Here is a 25,277-nt window from a genome sequence, read left to right as displayed (position 1 = left end):
CCTGTGAACGCCAGTGTTGTGTGCTGGCCCCTAAATTGTTCACGCTCTACATTAATGACCTAGTGCGTGAACTCGACTTCCCTGAAAATGATGCACCTAAATTGGTTGCACATAAAATCACAATACTGCTTTTTGCAGATGACACTCAACTAATATCTAAAACCCTGAGAGGTCTGCAAGCAATTGTGGATTGTTTCCTACACTTTTGCAGCAAACAAGGCCTTGAGCTTAACATTGATAAAACAAAATTTATGGTGTTTAATCTGTATAAATTAGCCGAGGCTAATATTGTGGCGCAGGGTGTTTCCCTTGAACAAGTCCAGGAGTTTGTGTATTTGGGGGTTTGTTTAAGTGATAAAATGAGCTGGTACACACACATAAGCAAAAGCGCACTGAGACTGGGGTTGTGTCTAATTTGAGCAAGAATGCTCACGCACATTCTCTTACCCCTGCTGTGGAGATTTACAATCTTAAAGTGAAAAGCTCAGTTATGCATGGTGCATAAGTCTGGGGACAGGTTGGTTTCAAAGAACTTTGTAAATATAGAAAATAAGTTTGTGAGGAGTGTTTTAACCTCCTGCAGAGCGTTTTCCCCAGCTGCTAGACCTGGGCCTATTAATCACGCTATTATGGCTAGATCCATCTTGTATTGGCATAGACTCTGGTCTACAGAGGAACTGGAATCCTACAGAACTTCGATTAAGGTACTCCTAAATTTCCTGGGGTGGAAAAAGATCACCTGGCTTGCTCACATCTAGTCCTTGCTTCACACACTTGGTAAGTCCTCTCTCTGAGATTCACCGGGTACAGCTAAGTCCGTCCCTCGCTCCATGATTAAAAATCATTTAAAGGAGCACTTGTAGCTGAGGGAACTGAAAAGTGTCAAAACAGGTAGTATGACTGATTACTTTTTGGATATTAGGATTAAACCTGCTTATGAACTGTCTTCGACACTCTACCTGGCTCTACCCACTTTACAACTCTCTCCAAAATGGAGGTATGGGATCCTCCCGGTGAATAGCTTCTGTGTGAAGTGGGGCACGAAGTATTGTAGCTCGAGCATGTGCCCCTTCTATAACCTGACCGAAGAAACCCTCCATCATGTTGCTTTCTTTTGTCCAGCTTATGCCAAACCCTGTAAGCAATGGTTAAAACCTTTGTGCAGACTCCTGGGCTTTCGACAAATGCCTCTGCACTTCGCATTCTGAGTTTCAACACTAGCGAGGTGATTGTGGTTTCTCCATGCTGTCTGGCTTTCTCGCATCCTTAGTGTTCAATAATAAAATATTCATCCTGGTTGTCTCTCCCATCGGAGCATTTTTAGGGCAGACGCACTTTGTACTTTGGATTTAAGTTTAATTATTATTCACTCTTTTGCTGCTCTGTATTTTACTCATGTGTGCTTCTGCAGAAGTGTGGTATTGGCTTTTGTGTATGCACTGGCTGCTATCTACCATTCTTATTTTTATTAATGTTTTTACCCCATTTTTATCCTTGAATTGTATTTCAGATGTATGTATTTTTTGGATTTTTATATCCAAAATAAATTTTTTTGATGATGATGACTTTTAAGAAGGATATGGAAACATGACAGGCTTCATGCAGACTAGGCACTCTTTTCACCAAACCGCAGACCGCGTCGGTCAAGACATAAATGTTTACCAAATGTCTCCAAGGTTAAGCACAGCCTCTTGTGTGGAAGCAAAATAACTGCGATTCACTGGAATGCATTTGCTGATTAACTTTAGAAGACTAGCAACCTGCTGAATTTCAGAGAAAAAAAACAGTGTTTTAGCGTTGCTGTTTCTTTTTACTACCCGAGCTCTTAAGTGCTTGGAAGCCCTATTTGAGATTTAAATGCTCTAAAATACTTTGAATGAAATAGAATTAAAATGTGAGGGGTGACTCTTGCTCCCTGGTCGTAATAACAAGGGAGATACTTTGAATGAAATAGTATAAAAATGTGAGGGGTGACTCTTGCTCCCTGGTCGTAATTAAAGGAAAACAAACAAAATGTAAACTTAAATAAAAATAAAAAAAATCAGGGAATAGTTTGCCGGGATCCGGACAAGGCTGAACTGTTGGCCTACTACTAGTTTTAGAGCCAGCACACAACCAGGAGAAGGTAGGCATTGCTTAGTGCCCAAACCCAGCCGCAGCATCAGTGGTGTTACACTAGTAACATTACATACCTGTCCTCGAATTGTACTTGCCTCTACTGTGCAACCTTATTATCCATGGTGAAATTACTAATCTCTTTGTGAGTCGTGGGAGGCTAAGATGTCCAGCAGGTACTTCAGCCATCTTGCTCTAGGGCTACTCTCCGTCTAGTCACAGTAGTAGGCACCTGGATACCTAGCTTGCCACTTGCATGTGGGCTCCAGTTCTTGCTTGTTCCACACTGATCCAGTGATACCACAGCTGCTAGGGTTTTCTCCCACTGGGTTTTCCCACTCACCGTTCTTTCCACTACCAGAAGCCCTGTCCACCCGAGGACCTACTTAATGCACGCTGCATCTCGACCGCCAAAGGCAAGCCCGTCTGCGCCTGGACTGCGCCCACTGCCACAACTCCTGGCTCTCTCGCCCTCCGATGATACAACATCACTGAGCTCCACAACCTCAAGGCCCCAACAAACTATGCCTCCACGCAGACTCACGCTCCACAGTAGGACTTTTCACCTACACCCACTGTCACTTCACCTGCCACTGCACACACCACAGCCCCACCCTGAACACACCACCTGAACAAAAACACCAACTTGCATGTGTCCTTCTCAACACACGCTCACTATACAAGCATACAAGCATTCTACTGAATTATGGGACCTCACTCGCACCAGACATCGTCTTCCTCACGGAGACCTGACTCAACTCCACATCCACCCCAGACATTGCCACAGCGATTCCTAACGGATATAAAACCACTCACCAAAACCGCACAAACAAGCCAGGAGGAGGAACAACCATCATCCACAAAGAGACGATACAGTGTACCATCACCACCGACAACACCACCACCCCCATGGAACATCTACACTTCAAGCTCCACACGGATAACAAGACAACCATCAGAGGCATGCTCGCATACCAACCCGCAGGCCCGCTCTCCACCTTCTACACCACAATCGCAGACCTCACTGCGACTATATCTTCCTCGAAGACCTACATTTCCACATCGATGAACCCCAACGACAAAAACACCGCATAGCTCCTCAACAGTATGAGCAGCCTTGGATTGACCCAGGTTGTCCACAACTCTACACACACCACAGGACACACGCTGAACCTAATTTTTTCACCTGCAGTAAGCGCTTCAAATACAACCATGTCACACAACTCACATGGACCAATCACTCCATCGTCCACTTCAGCATCTCCAGCCCCCGCACCGCCAGCCCCAAGATGACTAACGTCCCCCACTGGAGATGGAACAAAATCTCAGTGGCCAGTTGGGAGAACGCCCTCAACACCGCCAACCCTGCTACCGCCACCAACCTTGAACAGGGAGTGAAAAACTTAAACGCCTCAATCACCAATTGCGCAGACAGCATCGTTCCCATCAATAGCTACAGCCAGAAACAATCCTCCAAAAAGGCCAGCTGGTACACCCAAGAACTCGCAACAGCGAAACGAGACAGCAAACAGTTAGAGAGGCGATGGCGCACCAGCAAAGACACTCACAACAGGGCAGTGTTCAAGAGCTCCCTCAACCTCTACCACTGAGTAATTGTTCCTAACCCCACAAAGAGCAAAACGCTCTATGATGAAGCATGACACCTTAACAGGCATATGAGGGCAACTCTTCAAATTTGAGAAACTTTCACACTTTCTATGATATCCAACCTGAGAACTATCTATCTTAGAAAAGTTATCTTCACCTCTCTTCTGAAAAACTACTTGCAGCCTAGTAGACCAGTGTACCTCCATAGGAACAGTTAACCTTCAGAGTGTTTGATATGTGTTCTTGGGAGCACGGGTGTTGCACCTCATTTTTCTGCTCACTTTCCCTCCCCCTTGTGAATTATACACCTGGAGCAGAACCAGCTACTCAATGACTCCCAATCCAGCTTCCGCAACAATCACAGCACCAAAACCGCCCTCATTTCAGTCACCGACGACATCTAACCCCTCCTCGAACAAGGAGAAACAGCAGCTTTGATCCTCCTCGACCTCTAAGCAGCCTTCAACACCATATCTCACCACATGCTGATCGTAAGACTCCACCACAACGGCATCCAAGGAGACGTGCTCAGATGGATCCCCACCTTCCTGATTGGAGAACCCAGAGGATCTACCTCTCACCTTTGACCCCAATGAGATCACCTGTGGTGTCCCCCAGGGATCATCCCTCAGCCTCACGCTCTTCATATATTGCCCCGCTTGCCAACATCGCCAGAACCCACGGTCTCAACATAATTTCCTACGCAGATAACAACCAACTCATCATCTCACTCACTGACGACCCCACTACCACCAGAACCAACTTCCACAAATGCATGACAAACGTCACCGACTTGATGAAGAACAACTGCCTGCAGCTGAAACACAGACAACATGGAAGTACTGATCTTTGACAATAGCAACAACACATGAAATGACACCTCAAGGCCATCGACCTAGGACCCGCACCCGCTCCCTCTAACCCCGCTACAAACCTCTGAATCATCATTGACAACAAGCTCACCAGGAAATCATGGATCAATGCCGTCTCCTCCACCTGCTTCCTCATTCTGCTCAGGCTAAGTAAGTTTTTCAGGTGGCTATCCCTACACACAAGACGCACTGTGATACAAGCCCTCATCACCAGCCGACTGGACTACGGCAACACCCTCTATGTAGGAATCCTCGCACATCTCCTACGGAGACTTCAAACCATACAGAACGCTGCAGCCACTCCCATCCTTGGCCTTCTCTGATGAACCCACATCACACCCCACCTCAGGCAATTTCACTGGCTCCCGTACAGAAGACATGCCAATTGAAACTGCTCACCCATGCACACATGGCTCTACACAACCAAGGACCCACCTACATTAATCAACGCCGAGAAGACTATGCTCCGCCTCCTTTTCACTTGCCCATACACCCTGCATCTATGAAGCAAAAGTGGAGGACACTCCTTCACATCGCAGCAAAGACGTGGGACAGCCTCCCACTCACCTTCGGACCATTACCTCACTTCTGGAATTCAGAATGGCCCTCAAGACCTGGCTGTTCGAATAAGCCTTTGGGACCTGCAAGCACTTGGACACCCTATCAGGTGATTAGCTGTACTTTATAAATGCTGATTGAGTACTAGGATAATCATTCCCCTGGAGAGACGGGAGGCAGAAACACCCTGGAAGTTCCATCTAGCAACAGCTTCTCTGCAGGCTTATTTGCAATCTCAGGCACTCTCTCTAATTGCATAAAACATTTCAACTCAGACATTAAGCATGCCAACCCTACTCCTAGCTAACCATACTCAGCACCTGCATTTGGGCGCAGGGCCCTGCCATTCAGTCTATCAAGCAAGTCACCTCTTGGCGCAAAGTGAAACAAACAATTCTAAAGATCTACTAGGCAATGAATTCACTGCCAACTAAAAGAGACAAGAGACCATGCCTAAAGTGAATTTATCCACCTAATAGAAAGACTCAAGTCAGTGACCTGGGTCACTGAATTCATCATTGCCTTCACTCTGTAAAGACTACCTTACACATTGAAGGACATGTTTGTGCCGTTAAATACACCAGAGAATATAGGAAACGAGTGGCAATTCAAGCACATCTCTTTAATCTATTATTTTCATCTTCTGCCCCACATAATATAGGGAAGGTTTTCAAAACAATGGGACCTAATGGGAACAAAGTCGAAATAGTAAGAATCTTGGTACTTTAAAAAATACAAAGGCAATCGATTGAGAAGATTTTGAAGTCCAGGCAAGAATGTACTTGTTCATATTTAACACACACCTTTAGCTGCAGCATCCTTTGCCTCTTTGTTCTGTGCCGCCCGCAGTTCTCTTATCTGTGACCTTATGTGTCCTCTTTCCTCTAGGTCATCTTGCTCCAGCATCTAACAGAACGTGTGAAATCAGGTCAAAACACAGGCAAAATAAATTATATAAACAACTGGAGAAAGACACTTCAGCATGCTAAAAGTCTCTAAAAGGCGAGTGTAAAGCAAAATCTGATAATAGGGTGTACCCCAGCCAACAACTCCAGTGGATTAACTTTTCATTTCCACCACCGAACAATGGAGGAATGAGAGGAATGGGTAATACATACGAGGTTTCCATCAGTCTGCTGACGGTATGGAGGAACAGAACAGATAGAACAAATTAGGGCATTAGGAGTAAGAAAGAGGAAACATACAGTGAAGGATGATGCTAGGGATGTAAATGAGTCAAAAGGATTCTAGGCAGATCATAACATGTAAGACTGAAAAGCTGGACAATGGTTAGCAAGCTGCTTTTGAGAGCATTTTGCAATTTCTCTGATGAGATGACCTAAGAACCTTAGAGCGTCCTGTTCACAGTAAGACTCGAAATGGAGATTCTGCATTATATTTTGAAGAGCCCCACAATAATACTGCAAATAAAAGGTGTGGATTAACATTGCACATGCTTGCAATGGTAAAGAATAAAAAAAGAGGGAAGGTATTCTAAAATGGTGTGAGAATATACACTTTTTTGGGCGTGAGTTTAGCTACAGAGCAGGGAAGCAAAGCATTTGAAGTTCTGAATAGAGCATTTCAGAATTTAGGAGTCTCCTGCATTACTCAAAATAACCTCTGAAAACCAAACTTGTGTGTTTTAGGACCCGGCCAAGGCTATCGCACTATTCCACGACTGGCCAGCTAAAATATCAGATTACATCTTCAGGCAAAATGTTTCCTAACCTCTTGGGACCTGGAGACTAGCACAATGCGAGAGATACAAACTGTAACTGCTTGGCTGGAAACCCCGAATGACTCACTAGCCTTGTACCGAGGGTGGGTAAAGGGAGACAAATGCTGCGACTTCCAAAATTGCGCCACATGAAACTGAGTTATTTTATATTAAATTAATAATCAATATGGAAATAGAATAGAAAAGACCAGAATTCCGCAGAAACCAAAAAGAGACGCAATTATGTAATGACAACCTACCCTCGAGACAAAGATTAGTAGTTAATTACTTTATCAGTCAATTAAAACCATAAACAAAATCACACAGTTTAAAAATGCATACAAAATGGATAAAAAGAAGATTTGTCATATGACTAATACAGCCACCAGTCATTATGCTACAAGCCCTTTCTTTGCTTTCTTCAACTTTCCATCCTAGGTATTTTAGTCGGAAAACCAAACACTAAGCTACGTTGGATAAAAGTGACTAAACAGCGGCTGATCTTTACCATAATGTCTAAAAACGCAAGCTTGACATGCAGATAGCTAATAAGTCCCTTAAGTAAATTCATATATGTAATTAAGGTTCATATAAGCAGGGCCGAGGCAGGTATAAATACAGTGCCAGTTGGGCTATGGGTCCCGCTGCTAAAGTTCAATTGTGCAAGACTTCACATTATTAAAAGTATAAAAATAGACAAAGTATTTATCTGAGCCTAACGGGATAGGGAGCTGCTGATTATTGCAATCCCTAGCAGCTCGTCCTTAACAATTATCTGTGCATGATAGTTAAGATATGAGGTTTCTGAGTTATAACATTTTAGAATTACATTCAGGGACCCCCTGCAGATTACACATCGCATAACCTGTTAGCTGATCATTTTCTTAAAAATGTTCAATAACTGAGTCAGTCTAATGTTCAGCATGATGTTTTTTGGCTCCATTGACTCCACCAGTGCAGGCCTGCACGACCTAATTCCTCGTTAAAGGAATCCCGCCTTAATAGAAATCTTTGTAGAACCATCAAAACAGGACAAACACAAACAATATGAAGCAGTGTTTCATTCCCCTGGTGGCATAGACGGCAGGACCGATCTTCCCTTAGACCGTACATCCTTCATTTAGCATGAGGTCTAGCGTGGGTATTTCTCCGACTCGTAGGGCAGAAATGACTTTTTGATCTTCCGGTGGAAGGGTGTGGCTAGCAGGGCTGATTCTCTTAGAGTGGAAAATGATTTCAACACCAGCCACCCAGGGTGACATCTAGACAGGCTTTCTTTGTCTGCCACCCAACTTTGCAGTTTAGTAGATTTATTTACTAGTTTCTTAAAGGTTTGCCTAGAGATGTTAGAGGTCCAAAGGTCACCCAGTTCAAGCGTCTTAATGCTGTTTTTTAAATATTTCTTGTGAGCACCGTTACAAGGTAATTTAGATCCAGACTAGATGAGCAGGGTTTTTTTTTTAGCTGCTGCTCGCAGGTTATGACAGAGGTTTCCAAACGCTGCATGTCTAGCAAGTGTCTGTTTTGTAAGCAGGAATTCTAGCTGGATTTGCGCATGAGAGGCCGAGTTGTGGAGCCTAAAGATTTGTTTATAGGTTCTTATCACACAGCGTAGAAAACATCAGGAGCAATGGTTTATGATTAAATTTGACACGATAAAAAATGGTCTAAATAGTAGGGAGGACTGGGAGACCATTATTTAGAAATATAATTGAGGTAGATCCATTGAGTTATTTACATTATGAGGATTGAGAAGAAAGCTATAATAGAACTAGGGGAGAAAGACTATTACGAGCAAATCATCCCTTTGTGCTTACAATATAGAAGAGATCATTTGTTCTCATGGCATAGGGGCATGTCGCTTAGAGTGAGATAATATACAACAAAGTTAACACACCTTTTGAATAAACACAAAAGTATTTAGATAGAAATGTATGAAAATATTTTCAATATGGCGACCAAATAGCACACGGTGAGGGCAGAGAGCCCCACTCTAGATATGAGTCAGGACTCGGAGATATGGCCGCGGGACGGCGTAGGCTGTGACTTAGAACTAACGAAGATGACTGTACTCTGGTATATACAGGTAAGAGTAATTAGGATAGATATATACTGGTCTGCTTAATATGGCCGCCAGATTTACATGGGAGAGTAAATAAGCCCCTGTGGGAGAGTTTATGAGTAATACACACAGGTCCTTTCAAGATCAATCAATCAATCAAAGCATTTATATAGCGCACTACTCACCCAGAGGGTCTCAAGGCGCTAGGGGAGGGGGGTCCGCTACTGCTCGAACAGCCAGGTCTTGAGTTGCTTCCTGAAGGCGAGGTGGTCCTGGGTCAGGCGGAGGTGGGTCGGGAGGGAGTTCCACGTCCTGGCGGCGAGGAAGGAGAAGGACCGTCCCCCTGTGGTGGCTCTTCGGATGCGGGGGACGGTGGCGAGGGCGTGGCCGGTTGATCGAAGCTGGCGTTTGGGAGCGTAGAAGTTGAGGCGGCTGTTGAGGTATCCTGGGCCTTGGTTGTGTAAGGCTTTGTGTGCGTGGGTGAGGAGACGGAAGGTGATTCTCTTGGTGACCGGGAGCCAGTGCAGGTCTCTCAGGTGTCCGGAGATGTGGCTGCGACGGGGGATGTCCAGGATGAGTCGTGCTGAGGCGTTCTGGATTCGCGGAAGTCTTTTCTGGAGTTTGGCGGTGGTTCCGGCGTAGAGGGAGTTGCCGTAGTCCAGACGGCTGGTGACGAGGGCCTGGGTGACCGTCTTCCTGGTCTCGGTGGGGATCCACCGGAAGATCTTTCGTAGCATGCGCAGGATGTTGAAGCACGACGAGGAGACGGCGTTGACTTGTCTGGTCATGGAGAGGGTGGAGTCCAGGATGAAGCCCAGGTTGCGTGCGTGGTCTGTTGGTTTGGGTGCGCTGCATAGGGCGGGGGGCCACCAGGAGTCGTCCCAGGCGGAGGGTGAGGATCCCAGGATGAGGACTTCCGTCTTGTCCGAGTTCAGTTTCAGGCGGCTGTTCTTCATCCATTCGGCTACCTCTTTCATCCCTTTCGTGGAGTTTGGCTCTGGCGGTGGCGGGGTCGTTGGTGAGGGAGAGAATCAGCTGGGTGTCGTCGGCGTAGGAGATGATGTTGAGGTTGTGCTGGCGTGCGATGTCTGCGAGGGGACTCATGTACACGTTGAAGAGGGTTGGACTGAGCGAGGAGCCTTGAGGAACGCTGCAGATGACTTCGGTGGCTTCAGATCTGAACGGGGGGAGGCGGACTCTCTGTGTCCTTCCGGCGAGGAAGGAGATGATCCACTCCAGTGCCTTTTCCTGGATTCCGACGTTGCTGAGACGCTGCACTAGTGTACGGTGGCAGACAGTGTCGAAGGCCGCGGAGAGGTCTAGGAGGATGAGGGCCGCTGTTTCTCCGTTGTCAAGCAGAGCTCGGATGTCATCCGGTGGCTGCGATCAGGACGGTCTCGGTGCTGTGGTTGGTCCGGAAGCCAGACTGCGAGAGGTCGAGGGATCCGTTTGTCTCGAGGAAGGCGGCCAGCTGCTTGTTGACGGTCTTCTCGATGACTTTTGCAGGAAACGGGAGCAGCGAGATGGGGCGGTAGTTCTTGAGGTTGGTGGGGTCGGCTGATGGCTTCTTTAGTAGAGCGCTGAGTTCGGCGTGCTTCCAGCTCTCCGGGAAGGTAGCGGTGTCGAAGGAGGTGTTGATGATGTCCCGCAGGTGGGGTGCAATGACAGCGTCGGCCTTGTTGAAGACGTGGTGAGGGCAGGGTTCGGTAGGAGATCCGGAGTGGATGGAGTTCATCGTGCGGACGGTGTCTTCGGTGCTGGTCGGGGTCCAGGCGCGGAGGGTGGTGGTGGGGGGCGGTGGTTCGGTCGTGGCGTGCGTCGGTTGAGTGCTGAAGCTGTTGTGTATGTCCGCGATCTTGTTGTGGAAGTAGGAGGCGAGGGAGTTGCAGAGGTCTTGTGAAGGGGTGATGTCGTTGTTACCGGCGTTGGGGTTGGAGAGCTCTTTGACGATGTTGAAGAGTTCCTTGCTGTTGTGTGCGTTGTTGTCCAGTCGTTCCTTGAATGCGGTTTTCTTGGTGGCGTGGATGAGTTGGTGGTGTTTTCGGGTGGCGAGCTTGAGGGCAGTCATGTTGTCCGGTGTTGGGTCTCTGCGCCAGGTTCTCTCGAGGGCTCGGCAGTTCTTCTTGGAGCTCTTGAGTTCGTCGGTGAACCATGGGGCTTTCTTGCTACCGGGTCTGCTAGTCGGGGTCTTCAGAGGGGCGAGGTCGTCTGCGCAGTCGCTGATCCACTTCGTGAGGTTGGTGGCCGCTTGGCTGGGGTTCGTTGCGCTGGTGGGTGGGTTCTTGCTCAGGGCGGTCGCGAGCTGGTCGGCTGTGATCTTGTTCCAGCTTCTGCGTGCAACCTGTTGCTGGTGGTGGTGGATCGTGGTCCTTCTGAAGCTGAAGTGGACGCAGCTGTGGTCCGTCCAGTGGAGTCCGGTGGCGTGGCTGAAGGCGATGTCCTTGCTGGATGAGAAGACGGGGTTGAGTGTGTGTCCGGCGTAGTGGGTGGGGATGGTGACCAGCTGCTTGAGTCCAAGGTTGGCGAGGTTGTCCAGCAGGGTGGTGGTGTTGCGGTCGTTGTTGTTCTCCAGGTGGAAGTTGAGGTCCCCGAGGAGGATGTAGTCAGCGGAGGGGAGGGCGTGCGGGCTGATGAAGTCGGCCATGTCTTCGCTGAATTGTGTGCGTGGTCCCGTGGGTCTGTAGATGAGGGTGCCTCTGAGGGTGGTCTTGGGGTTGATGTGGACCTGGAAGTGCAGGTGCTCTGCGGGTGCGAGGGTGTCGTCGGTGTTGGTCGTGATGCGTATGGTGTTCCTGTGGATGATGGCGATGCCTCCTCCGGTGTGGTTGATGCGGTCCCTTCGGATGATCTTGTAGCCGTCTGGGATGGCGATGGCAATGTCGGGCGTTGAGGAGGCGTTCATCCAGGTTGCCGTGAGGAAGGCGACGTCTGGGGCTGTGGTGTCGAGCAGGTTCCAGAGCTCGACGGCGTGTCTGTGGACGGAGCGGGTGTTGAGCAGGATGCATTTCAGGTGGCTGCTGCTGTTGCTCGTCTTGGTCTTGGTTGGTGCTGGAGTAGTGCAGGTCCGGATGCAGGTGAACTTGCAGGAGTTGCAGCAGAAGGGTCCGTGGGTGCGTCTCGGGGTGGCTCGGTAGCATCCTGGGCTTCGGCCGGCATTGAGTGCGTTGAGGGTGGCGGCGTCGTACGTCCGGCGGGTGGGCTGGGGTCTGCGGGGGCCAGGGGTCCTGGCGCTGGGCGCGGTCCAGGCGCGGACGGGCTTACCTTTGGCGCACCTTCGGCGCTCAATCGGTGCTCCCGCTGCGCGCGTCCGCTGCGCGGTCGCTCTGGGGACGTCATAAGAAGGGAGCCGGTCGGGAGGGTCTGTGGGGAGGCGGGAGCGCGAGCCAATCGGCTGGCGGGGGGGCGGGGCCACGGGCTGGGGCGGCGGGAAAGCTGGAGCGGGCTTGGCGGCCCTCGGGTGGCTGGGGCTGCCGGAGGCTGGTGTGGGCTCGGCGGCCCTCGTGTGGCTGTGGCTGCGGGAGCTGGCACAGGCACAGGAGCGTGGGGGTGACCAGGCCGGAAGGCGCAGTGGTCACTCCCTGGTTCTGGTCAGGCTCCCCTTAAGAAGGGAGCCGGTCGGGAGGGTCTGCGGGGAGGCGGGAGTGCGAGCCAATCGGCTGGCGGGGGGGCGGGGCCACGGGCTGGGGCGGCGGGAAAGCTGGAGCGGGCTTGGCGGCCCTCGGGTGGCTAGGGCTGCGGGAGGCTAGTGTGGTCTCGGCGGCCCTCGGGTGGCTGGGGCTGCGGGAGCAGGCACAGGCACAGGAGCGTGGGGGTGACCAGGCCGGAAGGCGCAGTGGTCACTCCCTGGTTCTGGTCAGGCTCCCCTTAAGAAGGGAGCCGGTCGGGAGGGTCTGCGGGGAGGCGGGAGCGCGAGCCAATCGGCTGGCGGGGGGGCGGGGCCACGGGCTGGGGCAGCGGGAAAGCTGGAGCGGGCTTGGCGGCCCTCGGGTGGCTGGGGCTGCGGGAGGCTGGTGTGGGCTCGGCGGCCCTCGGGTGGCTGGGGCTGCGGGAGCAGGCACAGGCACAGGAGCGTGGGGGTGACCAGGCCGGAAGGCGCAGATGGCCGCCAGACATGGGCGGTAGGGCTGGAATCTTAACGAGACGATATCGGCGTCTTGCGGGGTTTGACATGAGGTTTGGGTAATAGATACCTGGATATAAATGGAGTAACGAAGTAGGTCATAACATCTCCACAGAAGAATACAAGAAGGAAAGACGCCGTATCGCTAAGGTAAGGTCGAAGGTGGACTTCGAGTCCACAACATTGCCCGTTCTCCTTTTTGGTAAATAACTCAGAGCAGTATTTAAACAAATAGGGATGCGCGATTTGCGTAGCATGCACCCCGGAGCTAGATTCATCATTTGTAGGATAACTACCGAGTATATACCAAATGAAGGGTTTATATGTATAGAAATACACTTGAGATCCACGTAGCGGTCTGTAGCCAGTGCATAAAACTGTATAGGAAGGCAACATAATAAGTTATCACTAACTAAAAGAGTTAAATATAATCGAAAGAATCAAACAGAAACATTTCAAACGAAAAACGAACACTCTTTTTTCATGTGCGCCTTTCACAGATTGCGGTAACCGTAAAATACCCGGATAGGCATATCAAAAGTCTACGGGGAAATGAAGATGATGCGGGCAGAATAAAACTACCATATCACTGCGAATCCTTTATATAATTAAAAGGAGGAAATATTTCTTTTAAGGTAAGTCCTCATGAGAACTGTGGGGAGAGCATGTATGATAATTTAGGCTATACAGAAATTTAAATAAACAAGCGCTTTATCGGGCCCATGTCTATATTATCTGTTGATATATAGGCTTTTAACTGTGTAATCCGAACCTGGGAGCCCCATATAATCTCAAAAAAGGAAAAACGGAAACCAGTGGATTGAAAATAGAAAGGATAGGATACTCGAATAGCAAATCTCGAGGTGAAAATGAATAAAGCTTATTATGTAGCAATAGCCAATTAAGGACATATAAACTATGCCTTTTACAGTTATTCTGTATTTTCCAGAATAGATCAAGTGATCATAATCTAGTACGATAGGACAACAAGTAACCCTATCAAATGATACGGCCCTACACTTTTGATGGTCAGTATAAGCCCCATACTTTATAACAGCATACAAGTGTGAATGGAGTGTGTGGAGAAGGTAGCCCTTTCTCGATTTAATTAAAATGGGAGGAGACTATGAAAATCAAAGGGATAGGCACACTTTATTTGAAACCCAACCTGAAATGTAGTGCGTATATGAGAGATGTATCTTTGACTGCAATTTGTCAGTTTTGCCTGCCGGTTTCAAGTACACAGATTCTTTAATAATGAATGCTTTTTAACTGAGGAGATTATGGTATGGTGATATTTTGGATGATATTTGTTTCTTTCTTGTATAGATATAATCGCTACAAAGTAGAAAAAATTGACCCTTTATCAGTTCCCGTCCCGAAGAAGGTGGTTCTGTGTCCATACAGACGATATACCACAAAAACGCGTTGACGCTCGTGCTAACCAAGAATCCAAAAAACAAGGGACTTTTAGATAAGAAAGACATTTTCTCACTAAAGACCCCCTATACATTATGTATTGTATCTGGATCAGATGAATAGAAGATCATATTGCGCTCTTCCTTGGGTCGCTGCTCTTGTGTGTTTTAATATGTTTGATTAAAGACACTGTACTGTATGAACTGTGATTTTTTATCTATTGTTATTGTTTTTGTGTATATTAACTGATTGTTGTCGAGATTTTTTAACGGACACATATTTGAGAAAATATTTTTTAATAAATTTTTGTAAACATTACATTTCAGTATGGGTCTAATTGACATGTTAATGATTAATAGTGCTTGATAGTTCTTTGAGCCAAGTAGGACATGTAGTGCCCATAGAGTGAATGTGCTTAGAATGAGTATGCATGTGATTTAATTCCAGGGATCTTTTCCTTTGCTTAATGGTTTCAAGAGCCCTGTTCCCTGGAACTATTTGGGCTATCTCTCTCTTTTTATCTATATAGGCTCTTATCATCAATTCTTCTAAAAAAGAGCATCATCGCCCAGCATAATCTCCATTCAGTATGCAAGGGTTGACAACAGTTTGGCTTTCATAAGTGATCCCATGGGCTTTAGATCCAGGCCTTGAATAGATCTGGCCAGTGACGTGAAGCCATAATTGAGGGCCTGCGCTTTCGCCCTTATCGCCTTCTTCTGGGAAATAAAGGAGCGATTTATGTCTATTTTCCATCCTAGATATGCATAGAGTTTGACCTAGTCAATTTTGTTTTTTTGATAAGTCATTTTTATTGATCTTAGAAGGACAATTGCACACCATCACACTTGTTTTCGAAAAATGTATTTCCAGGCCATTATTTTCGGTATAGGCTCCAACAGTGTGAAGCAGCCTTTGAAGTCCTAGTCAAGTGTTGCGGAATAGCACCAGGTCATCAGCGTAGAGGATATGTGACATTTGTTGTCCTCCAACGGTCGGAGCGTGAGCCTTCTGTTCGTCTAGCTTAGTGGAGTGCCAGAAATAGGTTAAAGAGGAAGGGGGCTAGGACACAGCCCTATTTTACACCCAAGGTTGTTGGCACCATCTCCAATTTTGATCTTGTCCCAGGTGTCCGAATATACCAGACTAATTGCTTGTAGGATGTTCGGTGGAATACCCCATTGCTGAAGCTTGACCCATAATTTGTCCTGGGGGACACCATCCAAAGCTGCTTTAAAATAAAAAAGCACAGGTAAAGAGGTGTCCTGGTTGCTTTTGCTCTGTTCCTGATTAGGCTCAGGGACATAAGACTGGTTGAAGTACCTTGGCCCCTTTGGAAGCCAGTTTGATTTAAGGGGATTCTTCCATTGCTGTGTGGCCAGGAATCCAGATAATGGAGTAGCAACATTGAAAAATATGTTAACTCAACATCCATCAATGCTATTAACCTATAGTTACTAGGTGAACATGCCAAGCCTTTTTTGAAAATGGGATGAAGTATGGAGCCCCTCCAGCTATCAGGAATAACGTTGTTTTACAAAAATAAAATTAAACATTGACGCTAGGAAGACCGCCCATTGTGGGTAAAGATGTTTGAATAATATGCCTGTGGTAGCCCATTTGGGTCGGGGGCACAGTTGGCCGGGTACTTTTGATGACCTTCTCTACTTCGGTTGCTGTAATTATCTGTTGTGCCACAGTGGTTTTATTAGGACAGTATGCACTTGCTGAAGGAGTCAAACCTCTCTTTGAAGTGTGACTTTAGGTAATGTACCCATTCTGTCTCACTGATATTAGCGCTGTTTGCAGGTACAGTGCCTTTCTCGTTCCTATTGATTATCTGCCAGAATCTTTTCGAATCGTGTGTTTTATAGGCATGTCGTAACTGAGCCCATAATGTTTCTTGTTTATGCTTCCAGATCTCTGTTTTTAGCCGCTGTCTTTCATTTCGGAGTTGTTCAAGTAGATCCGGGTCTCCTGGATGTTGACGTGATTGCCGTAAAAGTCTGCCTGTTAACCTTTCTTATGTTCCAAATATGGATAGGTATAATTGACGATTTGCCACGATCAAGTCGAGTACCCTTCTTGTAACGCAACTCACTGTGGATTTTAAGACAAAGGTTATATTAAAAGTTTATACAGGCAAATAAGTGCTAATGGGTTGACTCATTTTGTGTGTGTGATTTTTTTCATAATAACCTAAATGCTTTTTTAAATATATGCTTTGAAAAACAAAATTCTATGTAAAGGTTTAATGTGGACGCCTGACTGCATCTCAATTCAGCAAACTCTAAGTCGAATGAGGGTTTGTTATCCACCTACAAAACTGCCTGATTGATAATAGAGTAGTAAGAAATCGGAACAATCAATCAATCAGGGGTTGGTAAAGCGCGCTACCCACCCGTGAGGGTCTCAAGGCGCTGAGGGGAAAGGTAGGGAAGCTCCGGTCAGTCGAAGAGCCAGGTCTTGAGAACCGGTCTAAAGGAGTGCAGGGTTGGTGAGCGTCTTATTTCTACTGGGAGGGTGTTCCATGCTGTGGCTGCGGTGTAGGAGAATGCTCTCCCTCCGGATCTGCTTCGGCGGACGCGGGGGATCTCTGCCAGGGCGAGGTCGGCTCTACCCTATTGGGTGTGTGGAAGCTCATTCTGCTGTTGAGGTACTTGGGTCCGATGTTGAGAGATTTGTAGGCGTGCGTAGCTTGTAGGTGACTCTCTTCTCGACGGGGAGCCAGTGGAGTTCTCGCAAGTGAGGGGTCTTGTGTTTGTGGCGAGGTATCCCTAAGATGAGCCTGGCGGCCGCGTTTTCGATGGTTTGGAGTTTGCAAAGTAGTGATTTGTTGATTCCTGCGTAGAGGGCATTGCCGTAGTCGAGCCTGCTGGTGATGAGTGCGTGTGTCACGGTCTTTCTGCAGTCAAGGGGGATCCACTTGAACGTCTTACGCAGGATACGGAGGCAGTTGAAACAGGTGGATGAGATAGCGTTGATTTGGCGGTTCATGGAGAGGGAGGAGTCCAAGATTATGCAGAGGTTCCGGGTGTGCTCCGTAGGGGGTGGGCGGTGGGCCGAGAGTGGGAGGCCACCATGAGTTGCTCCATGCGGAGGGGCGGGGTCCAAAAATGAGAACCTCGGTCTTTTCGGAGTTGAGTTTGAGGCAGCTGTCCTTCATCCAGCTGACCACTTCCCTCATTCCTTCCTGAAAGCTGAGTCTGGTGTCTTCTGGGTTACTGGTGAGGGAGAGGATGAGTTGGGTGTCGTCAGCGTAGGACACAATGCTGAATCCGTGCTGTCTGACGATGGTGGCGATGGCGGCCATGTAGATGTTGAACAGGGTAGGGCTCAGAGAGGAACCTTGGGGAACTCCGCAGATGATTTCGGTGGGTTCGGAGAGAAAGGGGGGGGGGGGCCTGACTCTCTATGTTCGGTGGGAAAGGAAGGAGCAAATCCAGTTGAGGGTGTTTCCCTGGATCCCTGCGTTGTGGAGTCTGGTGGTCAGTGTGCGGTGTGAGACTGTGTTGAAGGCTGCAGAGAGGTCCAGGAGGATGAGGGCCGCGGTGTGGCCCTGATCAAGCAACATGCGGATGTCGTCGGTGGCGGCGATCAGGGCTGTCTTGGTGCTGTGGTTGCTGCGGAAGCCGGATTGGGATGTGTCCAGGATGCCGTTGTCCTCGATGAAAGTAGTCAACTGGGCGTTAACGAGCCTTTCAGTTACTTTGGCAGCGATGGGGAGGAGGGAGATGGGTCAGTAGTTCTTTAGGTCAGTAGGGTCGGCCGAGGGTTTTTTGAGGAAGGGCTTCACTTCTGCGCGTTTCCAGTCCATGGGGCAGGTGCCTGATGCCAGGAAGGAGTTGACGGTGAGGGCTAGCTCTGGAGCGATGGCCGTGGAGGCTCTGTGGAAGATGTGCGGGGGGCAGGGGTCCGTGTGGGCTCCTGAGTGCTTTTTTTTCTTTCTCTTTTGCTCAAAATTAATAAAAAAACTTTTAAAAAACTACACGTAGGATTTGTCTTTGAAAGTGACAAATTCATGGCAGAAAGGAAATCAAGGTATACAAGCAAGTCAGAAGGAATAGAAACTAAAAATACAGACAGGTGAGGGAACAAGGCAGGATTCAAAATAAAGCTCTAGTGGGTAATTTATGGTTTGGCACGAGCTAAAAAAAAACTTCAGCAAATATCACTAGCTGGATACAACCAGGGCAGTCGTGACAAACACGTTGCCATTGGCTTCCTTTTAGTGGTCTACGTGAAATAAGTTTGGTTATCTCAGTAAAAGAGCATCTTGGAAAAGCCATCAATGTATTTTCCTAAAGAATTCATACAATACATTGGCTATAAAGCAAAACATGCTACAGACATTTGCGAACAAGAACTTTTTAAATAGAATCAAAGGAAGCCCAATTCCACATTGCACAAACAAGTCAAGACTCATATTCAGGCCAGTTTCCTCTAGGTAGAAATACGGTAAGTGCCAGTGTCAAACCAGTTTTCACAATCCCTAGAATGTAAAGCACTATGGCAAGGTCAGTTTCAACAATAATAATCAAATGTTGATCTCTCATATTCCTTCTACCCGGTGTTTGTAATATTTTTCAATTCAATTTATAAAATATAGGATATGTAATTTATATATTCTGCTTCCTTGTGAGTTCATTACTCTCTGTTATGAATTTTATTTTCGATTCTGTATTTATTTGCTTTCAACTTATTGTATATCTCATAAAGCTTTGTTATATTGCATTATATTATAAGTGTATTAACTCTTTTTAAATAACAAAGATATTGGAATAAAAAAAACACAAAAAAACAATAATAATCAGGATATAAAGAGTTTAGAATGCTTTGTTTTTTATAGCCGGGTCTGGTGACTCAGTGGACAAATGCATCCACTGCAGGGGCCTGTGTTCGACCTCATGGTCACAGGTTCAAATCCCGGCGGGTCCACACAGCCTTTCATCCTTCTGAGGTCGATAAAATGAGTACCTTTGAGTTGGGTAACAATAAACATCTGTTATTCAGCTCCAAGAGACCTATGGGCGAACGTGTGCTTTACAAATAGTTATGTTATGTTGATTCTTTTAGACAATAGGGTTCTCCTGATAGGCCAGCTGCCTGTGTACTGTTGTGATGGAGCTATGGCCTGATGTTTGGAACCTGTGACACACAAGGAAGATAGAAAACCCTGTGGCAGGCATATTGATCTGTCTTACTACGCTTGTATCCTGTGACATACACATACTATTCATGAACAGCTACAGTAACCTGCCGAGCTCTGTCACTAGGATTACAATCTGGGTCCTAACTACAGGATATAGGAAATTCTCTGCAGTACGTGCATCTATGAAAAATTGTGTGACTGGACTTAGAACACAATGATCTTAACAATGCATCTTCACCCTATGAATTCTCCCACACGCACTGGCACAAGAAACCTGGTGAATACACACGAAATTCTGCAATAAATTCATTAAAATGTTTATGGCATCTCACTTCTATATTAACCTGCGACACAAAAAGCTCGTTGACGTTACAGAATTCCTAGTTAACTTTTCATTTTAAACTTTATCAACTATAAAAACAGAGGAACTGAAATTGCCATGTGCAATAGCTAAACTACTTAAATCATGAATGACAGTTGCAATCAAGTAGTAGCTGATTAATTTGGATTGGTAAATACGTATATGACACTGAAAACAATCAGGTGAGAGCGCTGCAATTTCGTCTCGAAGTATAGGCTGTATTATGTTTCGATAGATTGTATTATCTATGTAATGTAGCTAAAGCTATCTCCAGGCAATTCCATGATATACTTTAGGAAACGTTGACTTAATTTTATTTACAAGATTTCACTGAATATAAACTCTGTTTTCTAAAGCAAAAACACACAAATATATTTAGTAGCCTTACTGGAGACAAACAGATATATACTTTAGTTGCCAAAAAAAAAAGAAATTCAGCGAAAGTGTACAATGACATCTAGATATATTGTTTTAAGAGTATCCTCGTTGGAGGGTAAATAATTTGATGCCATTTACTGTTCTATTCTTTTTTTTTTTTTAAATAGATCTCGCCTATAGACCCACTGTATCTAAATGCTTAAATGTTGCCCCCCGCCCCCCTCCCCCAACCCATGTCCTTGCTCATCATTAAATGGCTTTCTTGCCTACGCAGTTTTCTGCTCCTGGCTTTCCTCCCTATGGTTTGTCTGGCCCTGAAGGGGATTTCGGTGGCATTGTGTTGTGAGTGGATGAGTTGTAACCTTCTACTGTTGACTTGCGGACCTTGGATTGCAATGCAGTAGGGACTATTTGATTTACCTTCCTCTTTCTTTCTCCCTCCCTCCATCCTGCTCTATCCCAGCTGCAGCCAGCACCTCAGCCACGGTTTGTGTCCCAGTGTTCGTCTGCCACCTGTGGGCTAATTCGGCACACTGTGACAATCTTTGAATGGTTTAGAGACCATTCAAAGATGACCACTTGTGCCCATGTACAGCAGCCATCTTTGAATGCTTTATTCTAATACTTTATGAAAAACCATTCCAAGATGACCACCTGTGTGAGGGCATGCACGTGCATAGTAGGTATTTTGCATTGTTTTTCAAAAAGCATAACAAAATTTCAAGAGGGGAACTGAATTTTGTTGTGCTTCATGGAGAAAACATTTTAAGATGTCAGCCAAGTGCACAATGATTTTGATATAAATATGGCAAAATCAAAACAAGCATGGGCAAATCCACCAATTCTGCACCCTCGGTGTCACAGGTGAGATCTACTAGCTTTTCCAATCCTTATTTTATATTTCTTCAAAGATGAACTTCAAGAAACATCTATTTAAATGTTGATGAGACATTTCACATTTTAAGAAACTGGAAGCATTCACATTCATATTCCACAATATTGTGAACCAGGAAAAATCACTATAAGAATTATATACACGGATTGTTTTCTATTTCGGCACTTGAGTTTAAAGGGAATACATGAGACAACTCTTTCCGAAAGAAAAAAAACCTCACAAGTGAAGCTACCTGAGCACGATAAAGGCCTCGAGCTAGACAGTAGCAATTAAGGCAACCAACACAGAAAAATAAGACAATTGTTTTACTGTGTGGACAGAGTGAAAAATACTGCTTTGCCAGGCCTCTTAAAGCTATTAGGCATTCTAGACATTAAAAGAACACTCAATTATTGGAAGGAGAAGGGAGAACCATCAATCCCTACAAAAAATAAAATCTTAGTATTTGACGTGAATTAGCCCCTCAGGGTACATGGCAGACAAAGGATGATTCATCTGGGAATAAGAAAGTTGTTTCCACAATATTTGCATTTCCATCCTTCTTAGGAGAAACGCTGAATATGAAGTGCAGCTACACAGAGGAATACGGGGAGAATCCGACACCAGAGAACCCAAGAATCTGAAACTCCTAACTCTTCATTGTTAATTCTTCCCGCAGAAGTTCAAGTTGCAAAACTATGAAGCTAACTCCACAGGCCGGTCCTTAAGCTTTGAAACATACCGGAGTAAACAGCCTCAGACAGCAAAGCCAAATGACCTACTTTTAAGAAATCTCCCGAAAATAGAAACATTAAACATTATTAAACAACCCAATTACTGGGAAAAACATACATGAACATCTAAACCCAGAAAGGGTCCATATCCCTGGGAATGACCACACTTCAGCTTCTGGCGAATCGCTTTGCATGCTTTCAGTTCATAAATTACCACTTAGGACTAGGCTTGGCGAAATTGTAATTACGCCAGCAACATTTTACATCATGAAATGTACGAGTAATTATAATTATAATGCCATGTAACGAAAATCCGGTTCAGGTCAAAACCAAAATTGAGATGCCCAGAAACAATGAGATCGGCACGAACACTTTTCTTATTATCAGGAAGAAAGTGCCATAGACACTGGGAGGCTACTGTACACACAGTAGCAACTTTCTCTTCCTATCCTGAAGACCCCCTCCCTCTGCTTTGTTCTACCCTTGGTCATTTTCTTCTTTGAACAATATGATCGGTGCTGGATGAAGGGTCGTCTACCGACTACAGTACCTACAGTCAAGCTGGAGCCCCACATGGGTGAGTTATTTTTAAATAGTTATTAAATACTTACACCGTACGAAGTGTAAGCCACAAAATGTAAAACCAACTTGGAAGACGTAAATGTCTTCACCATTAAAAGGCATTTTAATTAAAAGATTTTAGAAACAACTAGCATGTTTTATGAACTTGTGCTGGCATTTCTGTCCACCAAGTGGAGAAATATCCAACCAGTCAATGACAGACTATGGGCTGAGTTACCTAAGGCGTTGTTGGCTAGTCCTAAATTGTAGTAAGAAGCAAAATGAAACATGAATCAGTCTTCATAGGGCCCCTCAGGCCACCAGAACTCCGTGGCACTGCACCTGATGCACGATTAATAGCTGTGTCCTTGCTCCCAATCCATGTCTTGGCTGCATGTTTTTTAATTAGTTTTAGCCAATTGTGCATTTATTGAGTGCCATTAATGTACAGTATGTTCACTTATTTGTCCATATTCAAAACCTGAACGGAGATTTAGAAGGCTGATTTAGTAAAATAAAAGGATGCATACTGTAATTAAGGCAACAAGAATGTTGTAGAACCCGAATCAGTCTGTGGATGCTGTCGATCAATAATTTATACAATTTTCTGGATGCATATAAATGAATTTGAGATTGTCGTCGCCCCCACACACCCGCTGCACAAAACTTACTAGGTGATTAACTGAACTAAGGCCATGCCAACTTAATTTACTGTAAATGTAGCAGTGGAGTTGCATCTCCACGTTTTCTTTTCTGAAAGATACCGAGATCACCACAGTGCTGTTCTCTGCTATGACAACATAGGATGCTTCTGATCTTATTGGATACCAACCTCTGTTCCATTCATACCAACAACACTTTTGCAAATCCTCAGGCAATCAAAGCATCTGTAATTGTATCAAATGGGTCTTAGGTAATCATTTGGATTATGTTCTTTAAGCACATGACCTCCAGCACATGGGTGCAAGAGATCTCCCTCGCGAGACTTCCCTCGCAGACCGTTTATTGCACAGTTCCCTTTGTTGAAGTGTTCATGCGAAGTAGAAATTAGGCGTGTGCAGAATAAGCATCTCTATAAAATACGAAGATTTTTCTTGCTTAAAAAAATTGATTTGACTGACCAGGCTTTGTATTTTCACTATTTTGTAAGAAACCATTGTAAGAGAATTATTTTTTATTATAAACGAGACACCAAAATGTATGTTTTAGATTTAATCAGTTATGAACATTTTATCATGGATATTTTATACTAGCTTATAATTTCATAAACAAAGTAGTAAGTAAACTAGACTAACTACATGGCCCAGTGCAAAGGGAGGCGGGGCAGAGGTAAGGGGAGGAAAATATTTTAGACATACTAATATCTTTAGCACGGTTTGATAAATCCACTTTGAATTTGGCGGGCGTTTAGCTTTCTGTTGGTTATGAGACGTTTTGAGCAGATCCGTTGGGGTGCAAACAAAGATAATGGGGGTCAGTAATAGTTTTTCTCAAATAACGTCTTGAATCTGGGGAAATTTGACAAACTGTCAGCACATTAAGACCAGGCAGGCTGTCTTACCAAGCTCCACTGCAGATAGCTGAAGTGAGCCTGGTCGAAAGCCATGAAAAGCACATACTGGATACATGGCAGATAGCCACTTTGTGAGGCCATTGGCAGGCCACCTCTCTGAATCCACTTAATTTCTCATCAAATCAACTCTGACTCATCTCAAACCTCTTTCTACTACTCTTTCTAATGCACTACCTTATTTCTCACCATATACCTCTGTCAATATATCCTCTACCTCCACTCTCTTTCATTCCAAACCCCACACCACTACTATGACCCCCAAAATAATCCTTTCTAGACTCTTCCCTCCTCTACCCCTCCTTGCATCATCTCATACCTTTTTTAATATTTCAATCTCCCAAAACAAACCTGTCTAAACCCTTCCCTCTGATTCTTCCCTCTCCACCTCCCTTTTACTCATTCCAAGCCTCCTCCTACTGCTATGAGCTCCAAAACAAAAATAAATAAAACAATAGTTCTAAACCCTTCCCTCTTCTATCCCTCCACTATCCTTTTAAATGCAAATAACAGATTAACATGTTCACCACTCAAATTACTTTCATATTTCACTATAGTAATTCACCACTAATCCTTTACAGAGTAGCGTGCTACTCCCCGAAAAAGCACCTCAACACCTCATCAGGGGTAGCAAGTGCTATGTAAATGCAACCCTCATTCCCTCTTCTATCCCTCCACTATCCTTCCCAATCCAAAAAACTGACTAACATATCCACCACTCAAATACTTTCATATTTCACTATACTAATTCACCACTAATCCTTTATGGGTTCTGGAGTAGCGTGCTACTCGCCGACAAAGCGTTTCGCCGCCTCGTTAGGGGTAGTAAGCGCTATATAAATACAATTACAATTTTTGAAGAAAAGCATCACTTCCTCTTTTTGTCTGCAATCTCTGCTGCATCCACACCCTTGGAGTTTGTACTGTTTGGGAATAATCAAGCAAGTTTAATGAATTTCTATGAAAAAAGTTTGTTTTTTGAGGGAGGCCAGGCACCACTATTTATGTTCCTTTTTTGAGGTTGTATACTTTTTATTTGTCTGTGTTGGATGGTTTGGCTTTAGGAGTAGAGTCCTTTTTTGAGGCTGTTTACTTTTAGTTTGTTTTCTATTGGACAGCCTGGAGTTAGGAGTAGGGGATCGAGAGGGGATTCATTTGTGTTAAGGGATAATA

The 25,277-nt window shown here is 45.6% G+C and overlaps 1 protein-coding gene across 2 annotated transcripts in view; it reads right to left on the bottom strand.

The window, feature by feature from the left end:
* The window catches only part of SMTN (smoothelin), a 981,050-nt gene that overhangs the window by 573,181 nt on the left and 382,592 nt on the right, over positions 1–25,277 (bottom strand). For both annotated transcript variants that reach the window (XM_085636208.1, XM_085636207.1), the window contains exon 7: positions 5,957–6,059. In XM_085636208.1, coding sequence (XP_085492334.1) covers positions 5,957–6,059 — 103 coding nt within the window. The remainder of the gene's footprint in view (positions 1–5,956; positions 6,060–25,277) is intronic.

The sequence above is a fragment of the Triturus cristatus genome, chromosome 11, assembly GCF_964204655.1.
Source record: "Triturus cristatus chromosome 11, aTriCri1.1, whole genome shotgun sequence".
Taxonomy (NCBI): Eukaryota; Metazoa; Chordata; class Amphibia; order Caudata; family Salamandridae; genus Triturus; species Triturus cristatus.
Note: the sequence above shows the minus strand (reverse complement) of the source record. Positions and strands in the feature narration are given on the sequence as shown.